A 12,515-nucleotide genomic window follows, 5' to 3' on the forward strand; every position below is an offset into this window, starting at 1 on the left:
AATTGAGATACCAATTCTTAGAACTGTAAGGACATTTACCGAGTATTGGGATAGTATGGTAGCATGAGAATTTGCAAATCAGTGAATTCACACTACATGGGAGTGGAGATCTGTGAACAGCGAAGCAAAGGATGTGTGAAAATGTGGTGTGCGGAGGAACAGTCAGCTCGGAGGGAAGATGTTATATTATTGATAAAGGTCTTTGTGTTGAGCTGCATATGTCCCTCTGCTCCTGTTGCATCACGCCATGCACCTCAATCACTGTCACCACTTAATGAGGGACCTCCGTGTGAGGCTCATGAATCAGCTGCAGTCATTGTGCCCTTAATGTTTCACACCGACTGTCACATAACCATGCACATGCATTTGTATGCTACATGCATAAAATGCTGCAATCTGCAAGCTCGATTGTGCCTCTGGTTGTTGACGGATTAGATCCAGGTTCAGAACAATTTTCACGCCACCTTAACCACTGCAGAATGACTCGACCGATAAATCCAACTAACTTCACAAAGTCAATAAATTATCTCTGCTCATTTGTTTGCAAGCTGAGTTAGCACGGGTTATAAATGAAAGAACATTTACATTATGCATATCTATTGAATATAATGCCTCACATTTTCACTCTCTGTCACACACTCGTACAGTTTGGGGATTTTTTGCCAGATGTTGATTATCCATAACTGGAACCATTCCTGCAGTCCTGACCTGAGTTAAAATATGCAGTGTTCCCGCAAGTCCCATTAAAACAATTTGTAACAGGGTGTGCAAAATGTACAAATTTGGAAGTTGGCAATACTAAATGCAGAAGAATCTGAGCAACAAATATCAAGTAGCTCTTCAGAAACAGAGGATAGATAAGTGAATGCATCAGTCTGCTTGTTTGTCCTGTGCCCACATCCTCTCCTTATAAGGGATCTGCTTGACTAAACCTAACCCGGAGGGGACCTTTATTTGTTTATTTACTTTTTTCCCCACAGAGAGCTACAGTATGGCCTCTGATTGAAAAATGTTGATTCTCATCCTGACCATTTCACATTAAACTACAATCCACCTTAAGCTGATCTTGAGAAAACAGGTTATGAATAGACATGTTCTTAAATCTAAATATTGAGTGTGGCAAAGCACAGATGTAAGTGTTTCACCTTTCAGCATATGTTAAGCATTACTTGAAATCAGAGGCCTATGAGGAAAAAAGATGTGGCTGACATTACTGTCTTTAAGAGGCTGTGGTGCTCTATTTTTTAAGAAAAGACAGCGGTATCTTGGAAACAAGAGAATCGAAGGCATCCAGGTACCAACCAGTTTGACCATTCTTGTTTAAAAGGGGGCTGAATAACACTCCAACATTGGGCTAAATTTTGGCAAAATAACAACTGGCACAGCAATTTTCAAAAGGCCCCTGAACTCCCATAAGCATTTAACAATAAACTTTTTTTTTTTAAAACTATTTAAACTTTAGGTGTTTGTGCTTCACCATAAAGACTCCTGTGGGTTTATTCTTGACACTACGTGATGTTTTTTTGTTTTAGAGGGTCTTGGAGCTAAACACAATCCCCCACAATTGCATTTTTAATGAAATAGTTAAGTTGAGCGATAAGGGGGCTATGGGAAAGGAACATCATGTGGAAAGTATATGGAACCATCTCAGTGTTATTAACCAGGATGCTTTCCTTCATCACTGTGCCACCCTTGGACCCCACAACACTGCTGATCTCATCACAGTCCTGCAAACACTACACAACATTCTCATTCCAGATGAGTACAGGAATGGCCCTGGGCTATACAGCTATCTACAATTACAATGGGCTAGCACATTTTACAGCAAGCATCTCTGTTTTCACTAACACTTCCCATTTATGAAGACAAAGTTCAAGTCCCTCTCCAGACATGTTAAAAAGTATGTAAAACGACTAATACTATTTTGTTTTTGTTTTCCACAAATTAGTTTAAAAAGCAGATCTTTCTCATTGAGAAATCTGCTTCTGGTTAGTTTCACTTTCTGCTTTCTCTAGTGATCCTCACACTAGTTTCAAGATGGCTAGCATTAGAGAAAACATCTGACAGATTAAGCCATACGCATTTGAGCCTCACTCAGTCTCGAATTTGGAGTCACACTAAAACTGGTCACTAGCGAACATATCAGTATAGTGAGTGTAGTAAACATCTTTTATTGTTAGTTGTTTCCTAGATTGTGAGCTTGTAGGCTAATTTGCAGTGGCAGACATAATGTTAATGGTTGTGAGACATAAAATAATATCTGCTACAACAGGGTTTTTGGTAAATATTGAAGGGAAGCTTCAGGATCCAATTTATATCCAAAATTCTACCATGTTTGTTGTCAAAACATTCACCATGCTGATGCTAATTCTGCTCTCTGTACTAACAAGACGTGCTGCCAGGCCAACAAGACCCTAAATGTTTGTGAGGCTTGCATAACTTGGCAAAGTACACTGTATTTTTTCCCCTTAGGAGGCAGAAGACATGACCTAAAGTGCATGGATTAAACTCTAAAAGTGAACTGAGTCATTTTGCATTAGTTGTGTGACACCGTTTTAACTGGCAATCATAGACTGAAGCCACAATAAGAAAGAGGCTTGCTTCTTCAAGCTGCAAAGCAACTCAAACAGGAAGTCATAGACATAATGGCAGCAAATCCTGCCAGTTTTCAAAATGCAGATTGTTTTGCTTTGATAAATCAGCTACGGCCATCTATGACGTATGGACGTGTCAACAGTGTTGTTTTTTCTCTCACTGCCAGAATTAGTGATTGACAACATGTGTGACCGCATATTTGTATAATAAAAGCCTGTAAACTAACGGGAGGGGTGCGGCTACATAAAGCTGTTCAGACATCCTCTTCTTGTTATGCTCACTCTGTTTTACATTTTTAATATACAGAGTGAATAAAAGTTTGAACACAAATAATGACATTAATGATCCACTGTGCCATCGGATTGAGGCCAGCCATGCCATTAGGTCATACCAGGCACTGTGTCTGTTGAGGGTTTTTTTGGTGTGTACCACCGGGCCTGAAAAAGAATTTCAGGGAAACACTGGTCATTATTGTCTAGGACGAGAATGAAGATCGAGCAATATCAAGAATGACTGAGCGACTGGGCTGTCTCTTTAAAATTATGGTGGGTTCATACTGTGCTTTATTTATTTATTTTTCATGTCTTTATTTAAACAAGGACCATCCATAAAAAACCTTAATCTCAAAAAGAGAAGAGATGATTCATGCCAGATTTAGCTATTCGGTTGTGATGTTTTGCAAATGTTTCCCAATTACAGCAGCATTTTGTGTTTGACATTTGCTTTTAGCACTGACTGCAAATTAGCTTAAATGCATCAGGTTACACTTTGATGTATAAATGTACAGAGCCTTCCTTCCAGAGCCTTATGGTAATGCTTGCCACGGGCACTTCTTCACAGCATTCATGAATACCATCGAGCACAGAATCACTTCAGGTAGACATTTGTAATTGTTTAAAGCTCTTTTTGGTTCATAAAAGGCTATATTTATGGGATAATAATATCAATTTAATTTCCCATTTTGAAAGAACAAAAAAAAAATTGATTTGTTATTTTATTGTTTCATTATTATTGGCAGGGATCTGTTAAATCTCACATGTCCAGCCCATCTTTTCGATCGTTCAGTGGCATGGGTTTATCTGCTCCTTAGTGTCAAAAAATCAATTGTTGCAGCCATGCTATTTCAGCCTAAACCACACTGAATTCTTATGAGCCCTGTCTACTTCAGTCATCTGGGCAAACGGACAAACATACAAGTTCAAACACAACCACCTCCATACACTCTGTGGCACAACACGTTAAATGTTTTAGGGAGATTTAATTGTAGAAACAAATCACCCGTAACATTTATTATGGCTGTTACAATTTAATTGGCTTTTAAGTTAACAGTTTTAGCATTATTATACCAGCAAATACATTAGACAGCTGCTTTTCACTGATGCGAAGAGTGCTGCCAAAGCTCACAGCTTAAAAGATTGAATGAGACCAAAAGTCTGTGTGAAAACTAAGTAAGTAATCTCTCTATCTCTTTCTTTCCCCACCCCCAACACCTCTTTGACGCCAATGTTCCAGCCCACTGAACTGCTATGTTTGACAGAAAACATATAACAGGGCTACATGGCCAGGTTACCAGTGGCTAGAAACACGGGGGAACACATGCTACATAGTTTAAGACTGAGAGCATTGGGAAATGGAGGCACATTAGTAGACTCAATTTAATTTGCAGCACCAGACATTGAAGTGCAAAATGTGATTTCAAACCATGCAAGGTTACAGAGCAGCCAGATGCACACTGGAGCTCTTTAGTACGTTAACTTTTATTATACACACTTCTCTAATAAATTAATAATGAACGCTTCACTGATGTGTAATAAAAATGTGAATATGTTCTTTCTATCATTTAATTTTGCAGGATGTCTGATAAAACATGATGCTTTTTTCGAGCAAAACGCAACAATTTTTTCTCAATGTAAGAATTAAAGGAGTCTATATTGGTTGATCATTTTTGATTAAGGTTTTAACAGTACTGCTGCTGTTGGCCCTTTTAATTTATGAATCTAGCAAATTTGTAATTAATGGACTCTAGGAGGTGGGATCTAAGTCTAAGAAGAGTAAAAAATCATTACAAATGTCACTAATTAATCAGAATCAAAACTGATATTTGGAATTTGTAAATGGTTGACCATCAGCAAAAAAATATTCATTTTATGATATACATGATATAAATATGATTTTCAAGAGGAAGAAATAAAGCATATAGTTCACAAGTCCATCATTACAGTTGATTACTTTTTCTGTACATTGAAAAGAAAATGATAACTGATTAATCAGAATGTCAGGTGACCAAGTGCAAAACCATGATTTTCTAGAATCAATTCTAATACCAAAAAAATGTACATAAGAACTGTACATATCGGTATGTGACCTGTTATATTCAAGATTCACAAAAATGTTAATTTATCAATGACTAATTTACTACAACTGTAGACCCCCCCACCAGCAACGCACAACCTGTCAGCCAACCAAAAACACACTCACTAATTATTGCTTCTTACCAGTGGGCAGTTGCTCCAAGGTCCCCAGGGTGCCATGACACAGTCGTTGGGACAGGCCAGAAAGCAGACTTGGGCTCTGGGTGGCATTTCCTCCTGATCACACAGACTGTCGTCCACACTGCTGTTCCCCGCACTCGTTCCCTGCTTCACACACCTAGCAAAGCAGCAGATGCAGCTGTATAACTAGTCCCTGGGGCACCCCTAACTGGGTCCTTTTTGAGTTTAGAAACACATTACTAAGCCTCTGCCATTAAATAGATTTTGTTTTTTTTTTTCCTCTTAGGTGAGATTTTGCAACTCATTTATTTTTACAAGGTCTCGACAATATGTTCCATATACCTGGCTTCTCGAAATATTTAGCTATATGAAACTGAAATATGTGCTCTAAAAATTCTGTTTACTGTACACTACATAAATGACAGCATTGACTATTTCTTCAAATAACTTCAAATGACACAAGCTATTTTGGAAAGCGACCTTTGTGAATGACTGTCTATATGTTTACATTGATGGCAAAGGTCAAAGTAGCAAACATTGTAATCCTGCAGCAAAGGGAAAGATGTCAAGCTGAATGGTTGGATTTACCAAGCTTATGACTTTGACACTGGAGACCTTCAGGATGTTTTGTTGGATTTATTGGGAACAGTCAGTGTTGGCCTCTCTGACACCCTTTCTTATAATATGAAGGCCATTCCCCAGTTAACCATACCTTAACCATATGGATAGAAGACCAGAAAACTCTCATGGAAAGTAAAAATAAATCTATGTAGAGGATGACCGCTGTAATTTTACCTGGATTTAAGAGTAGGACATTGTCCTTTATAAAGAGCCAAAGAGGACAAGGACAAGTGTAAAGAGTGGTAAAGTCAATGATCAATATGCATTGATCAATTTATCAATACATTTACATTTTTAATAATTAAAACAGTTTCAATAGAAAACCCTGGGAATGAGTCCTAAAACTAGGAAACCCATTAGCATTTCAGCACCTCTGGTTCCCTCGTCTTAAGGTCAATGGATTTTTGGTTAGAAGCGTGAAGTAATGTCTCTGTTTCACACAAACTTAAAGAGACATTTTGTTCTACAACATACAGTATGCCATCAAATTCCCACCCATAACCTTTGAAGCTTTTATGTGTTTTTAAAAAGGCAGCTGCTAACAAGTGGTGAGACTACAGAACATCATTTAGTCAAACCACGCCAAACACAGCTTTACAGCCTTGTAGCGGTGCCGACATTATGAGACACGACGCCATGCCAGGCCATCCAACGCAATGCCACATGATGTGACATGATGGTAGTGTAGTTTGTTATAGCCTAGCATTAGCTTTTTACTTTTGGCAACTGCATTTAGCCTTCAAAAATCCTGAAAGTGGTGTTCATTTGAGAATATTATGTTGCTAAACTAAACGTTTTAGTATCATAAACATTTGTTCACCATAGAGCTTATTTTCTACAATGATCCAAAATCCAATGGAAAAATCTCATAGGCTTTCTGACGAGGGAACCAGGGCAACGTTAGTTCCGGGTTGGTCTCCAGCAAAATGTCATCCCTGAGGCACTCTATACACCTTAAAGGTACGCTGGTACCACCTGTCCCTTTCTGGATCTTATTGTTATTGTTATTACAGTCAGTCTGCTGCTTTCTGCTGCTAACCAATGTAATTTTAGAGCCTTGTAATTAGGGTTGCAATAGGTATGAGGTTTTTATGCTATAATAACCGTATAATATATATATATATATATATATATATATATATATCATGATATATGGTATTACATAATTGCTATTATCATCACCAGTTATGATGACTCTTAAAGGAAGGAAAAGTAGTGTTTTCTGGTTGAACAAGCACTTCATTCTAATCATTTTAATGGAAGTATATGTAAAGACTCTGACAGGCAGTCCAGGTGTAGAAAAAATGCCCTTCCAGTTCTTCTTCCAGTTGCCCTTTTTTCCATACCGTAGATAAGCAAATGTACATGGCATGATAACCCTCAATTTTCATATCACAGTATACCTTGAAACTGGTACACATCTGCAACTCTACTTGTTTTATATATCTTTTAAAAAAATTCAAACTGTATGCCCTCAATGTTAATGTTTTTTAGGTACTGTATCAAGGTTAGACATTGCAGTATCCTGACGATTCTTATCAGGATAGGTAATATATTTGTTATTGTATGTAAGTGTTCTTAGCAAGTTCTTAGAGTTCTTAGCAAACTTGTTCTCGGCAGACAATATTTTCTGAGTGTATTGCTAAAGTTTGTGACCAACCTTGAAACTGGCAGTTTTGTTAAAAGTTAAGAACTGTACACAATTTTCTGAAATTGAGAACATTTTATGAAATTTTCACTATTTTAGATTTCCGCTCCTTTTCAGCAGCTGGGTGGTTGATTTCTGAGGCTGTGACTCACACTTAGGTAGGATTATACTAAACAAGACCAATTAAGTTGCTTTTGACACAATAATACTGTTTCCCAGTTTGGCATTTCCAATTTCTGATGGTGCATAATCTTCTACCAACATCCACACTCACAGCCTGCAGAAAAGGTCAACACTTCACTGCTTTCCTCTGTGGCTATTTTAAGTACCACTAAAAAGGCTCTGCAAAAAATCTAACAACTCTCATTAGGAAGCAGTAGTTTGTTTTGACTGTTTGTTTTCCCCTGGCATTGCAAGTGTCAGGACTAGTATGAGTGCCAGCTACAGGAACGCTGCCAGTCAACCCCTCCCGGCGTGTGTTGCAGTGCCAGGCTAGCAGTCTGCCAAGTCTAACCCGCTCACTGACCTGATCTTGCGGCTTTGGACTCCCTCCCCACAGGCTGGCAGGTCGTCCACAGTGTTGATGGTACAAATGGACCAGGGCTCGATCCTCCACTCATATTGGCTGCAGTCGCTGTAACACGGCACAGCCTCGTACACCTGCACGCATGCAAACATACATATACACACACAAAAGGAAAGGCACACGGACGGATTAAAGAAAGCAGTAGTGTGTAACCTGAAAAGTGAACACGCATACAAATCAGCTCACACATACACACAAGCACATATGCATGCTACATGTATACAGCTGGTGCATACACTTGTAGGGAATGTAGAAGATACTAAGGACATTCAATTTTCATACTTTAGTACACTAATTAGATTGTTCTTGGTTAAAACCAGTATTCCTTATAGGTTTTCCTTTGATTCATCTAACAAGAAAAAAAAACTCTTTGCACTTTCAGGTATAATTTCTTGTCTTAATTTAAGAGCTGTACATATCTTTTTATTTTTTATTTTATTACAACATAACATATGCTCGTATTCTCTTGTTTCTGTATTTATTTTTAACATCAAGCACTTATGCAGTTATGGATATGCAAACTGCTTCCCTGGGACATTTAATGTCTATACTACTCCCAGTTCAGAGAAGAATCATTTAGGTGATGACAAAAATTGTGGATTTTGATATCAGGATGATGCCCCTTTTATTTTCTACATTCAGAGTACAAGCATAGGAACAGATTGTATCAGAAATTAAAGTGGAACACCACCTTAATTAAGAATTCCAATACATTATTTCTATGGCTTAGGAAGGTTTAATCAGTATCTGTGAACATGAGCTACTCTCTCTCAAAGTCAGAAACAAGGGAAGTAAGTCTCACACTTGTGATGTCGTCAAGTTTAAAGTCTGGAGCTGCTGAAAAGACAATGAATGGGAGCCCAGTTTTGCAGACCGACAGATTGTCTATTTTCTTTTTTTTTCACAACAAAATTAACTTTATTCGATGGAAGGGAACTCAATACCGAGTCACAATGACTTTGCACTAACAAAAAACAGTTGCTTCCTGGTAGATAACTGCCACCTGATCACAATTACAGAAATAAGTGAAATCATCAAAACTTGTTGATTGTGTTCATCCATAACTGTGACATTTAAAGGGCAGCAGCAAAACCTATTATAGTCACCTAAAACACTCATTGTCAGAGCAAGTGTATTCTATATTTGAATATTTGCTCCGCTTTACCTTGCTTGCTTCCTAGTTGAGGCAACCAGCAACTCAGTGTTTTGCTAATGGAGTCTGGAGGCTTTAAAATGTTTGACTACAATTCCCTATTGGAAAAGGCTGTCTGACTGCAAGATAAAGAGGTAAAAGTACTCTCAATATAGCACAGATATGCTTTTTTTAAGGTGGCTAATGAGGAATTGTTTGGTCAAAGCTGTATGATTTTATGAACATGACGCAATGGTTTTTACCCAGAAGTTATAGTAAATAAAAATCATGATTCGGTCTGTTGTAAAATAGAAAATGTACCCATGTACTCAGATCATTCCTCTGGGTACTCTCAGTGTCATCTACAACATATTTTGTGATTCACTGTCTGTGGAGCAGCTCCAGACTTTTTACTCTGTGACATCATTAATTTGACTTTAGCACTCTAGCTTTTGGATTTGGGAGAGAGCCGTCCATGTTAACCAATATTCTTGGACTGTCTTAGACCATGAGAATAACGTATGAATTTTGAAAATGGGAGTTCCCCTTTAAAAGGAAAGTTCAACACCTGAACTTGTTAAAAGTGCACCTGTCCCCACAGTGGGGCTCTGAATTAACTGGTCAATACTTACAATATTACCACTGCAGAGAAGAACACAAAGGTTATCATTATCATTTACACTGAAATCAAACCATGATATGGAGAGAGCAGCATGCGATGTGTAAAACGACAATGATCATGGCAATAGGCCCTTCAGCTGCGGATGTAACTGGCTGGATGTTGAGCCTATTCACTTCTCCCCACTCAACCACTGACTCTGGCATGTCTGTATAACCAAGGGAACAGCCAGCGCAATGCTCCTGTAAACACATGTTTACTCTCAATCTATGTAACAGTCTGCCTCAGTAAAAGGTATACTCTAGAGGACAATTTGTGGAAAAAGCTATGACAAGCTGTAATGGGTGTCTGTAAGAGAGTGTGTGTAGGTGCGTGTGTGTGTGTGTGTGTGTGTGTGTGTGTGTGTGTGTGTGTGTGTAGGCTTTAGAGAGGGAATGAGTGTTGAGTATTCCCTCCCCTACGGGCCACACAGATGCCTATTACACACCCTCATCATCTCCCATCTGTCCCTGCAGATGCCCCTGCTGGGTAAACTGGCAACTGCTCTGCTCCCACTTTCTCCACTACTACTGTAGAAACACAATTTCAGCTTAACAGCTAATTGTCATCACCAGCAAAAAAACAAACAAAAAACTCTTCACTTTCTAGTCACACATACTATACTCTATTTATTGAGCGCTAAAACCATTTATACAGTGAGAAATCATATGACCACAGCACAAACCACATTGGTTACAGTACCACAACACATAAGGTGTCAGAAATATATCTAATCACTTGTTGGCAGGTTAAAGCTGGTGCATTACAAAACACAGATGGAGCAGAAAAATACTGCATTTACTCCTGAGCACATCTTAGGTCACACACTTTCACGAAGAGGAAAGAGGGATAGGCTATCAATCAGAATCAGCTGGTGCAGACCGGATTGTCTCATTGCTTTTATGGGCAATCTCAATCACTCTCTATCTTCTGCTCTTTTGTTCTCTTTTAGACACTTCTGAAATCAAATATATTTTTTAGGGGATAAGAAATACAAGAGTGATATTACGCGGCTCAATTTCTTTGAGCGCACTCTCAAAAGCCTTATCGACTATTCATATAATATAATATCATATAATGAAATCCTTTAGAAAATGTCGGTCCCTCCAGTTAAAAAGCAGTTGGAATACCATCCAAATGCACTCCACATTAATGACTTCCAACCACGTTGCACTCTCTCCAATCAAACTATTGTTCTTTCTCTCGACCAAAAGGGTCACAGGAGTGCATGTGACTTGGACAGATCTGGCATGCATTTTGTCTTCATTAGCTATAGCAGAGTAAATATACAGAATGAACGGCACTGACCTGAGCCTGCGTGGATGTCCGTATTAGCAGTGCATGACAAGCCAGAAGTTGGGCAGGGGAGAGAAGAACAATGATATGATCATTAGTTTAGATTTTGCCTGCAGTGACAGAAATGTATAGTTTTGCTTAAATTTGAGTCCTTTTCTTCTTTTTTTAATTCTGCATTCTGATCTGTGTTTCATTAATGAGGGTAAAGGATGATTAAGTACTTCATCATCTGCAGTGAATCTAGCGGTGCTGGATATTTTGCCAAACTGAATGATTCATAGTGTTGAGAGAGTTTTAAAGCGCTGCAGTTGGTTGCAACAGCTGTGCAATGGCCAGACCTGCAGCTGAAGGCAACTCTGAGAAATTAATTTGTCTGGAGATGGTGAGAGGGAAGTCGACGCGAACGAGCATATGCTCACAGAGGCTGTGTGCTCTGTATCTAAACAAGGTTAATAAAAGTAAGTGTTATGCTTTTGACAAGAAACCGGTTCAGGCCGTGCTGATTTATTTTTCAACAGTAAAAAGGGACATTCAAATAAAATCTCCTGACCCAAGGTAGTACTAACATTTGCTGTAAACATAAAGACCTTTTATCTGGACATTTACTGGATTCACCATGTGCTTCATGCAGTGAGAAATGTTCATAGCAAGGGCATGCATCCATGTGCTGCAAAGCCCCCTCGATGCCAAAACAGGCACTTTGTCCATTTTCAGCTTAGAATCAGGTTGAACTCATTTTCATCTCAAGCTAAGAAAATAGTTAATGACCACTAAATTTAAAGACCTAGGAAAAAAAAGTATTTTATGCATTGAGATTGTTAAACTCTCTCAATTGCTGGATGAGATGAGATGATAATGGCTTCCATCAGAAAAAAAAAACACACCTGCAAAAACTTGATGAAATCCCCATGCACACAAGAACACACACACAATGTAGGTGCCTGCACAATGACACACGTGCAGACATACAGAGAGAACACACATACACACACGCACACACAGCCATACACAAATAAACACAGACACAAAAGGACACGTGAAACGCCAACAGGCCCTCCTGCAGGGATAGCACATTATTATTGTAAACAGAGAGAAAATGGGACAGGAAGCCTTAAAGAGGAGCACTCTCTTCCGTAAATCTCTCTAACTGTCATAGTGTGACTACAACTTCAAATAGACTGTGCTATTACTGTCAGCGGGCTCATGGATGAGTTAGAAAACAATGGCTCCTCTGAGAAGCCCAGTGGGATCTATTCCTATGTGATGATGACCTCTCGAATATACTCACGAAATGAAAAGTTGAAAATGTGCCAACATATAATGTAGCCATTAGGATGACTGTCTGTGTGAGTTAGACAACTATTTGTGCTGAGAAACGAGATCTTGCTGCAAAAAGAACCCTTGTTATTGCTGAAAATTGAAATCTAAGCTACTGTCAATGATTTAGATGAGATGTTCAAATGGAGCCACAAGGCCTTCAACATTTT

The 12,515-nt window shown here is 38.7% G+C and overlaps 1 protein-coding gene across 1 annotated transcript in view; it reads right to left on the bottom strand.

The window, feature by feature from the left end:
- thsd7ba (thrombospondin, type I, domain containing 7Ba) overlaps window positions 1–12,515 on the bottom strand; it is a 241,697-nt gene that overhangs the window by 20,748 nt on the left and 208,434 nt on the right. Inside the window, exons 19-20 of the mRNA XM_088083067.1 lie at window positions 7,883–8,016; window positions 5,091–5,244 (exon numbers count right to left, since the gene is read on the bottom strand). Of these exons, the coding sequence (XP_087939193.1) occupies window positions 5,091–5,244; window positions 7,883–8,016 (288 nt within the window). The remainder of the gene's footprint in view (window positions 1–5,090; window positions 5,245–7,882; window positions 8,017–12,515) is intronic.

This window comes from Plectropomus leopardus, chromosome 10, assembly GCF_026936395.1.
Source record: "Plectropomus leopardus strain MGB_pleo_1.0 chromosome 10, ASM2693639v1, whole genome shotgun sequence".
NCBI classification, from domain to species: domain Eukaryota; kingdom Metazoa; phylum Chordata; class Actinopteri; order Perciformes; family Serranidae; genus Plectropomus; species Plectropomus leopardus.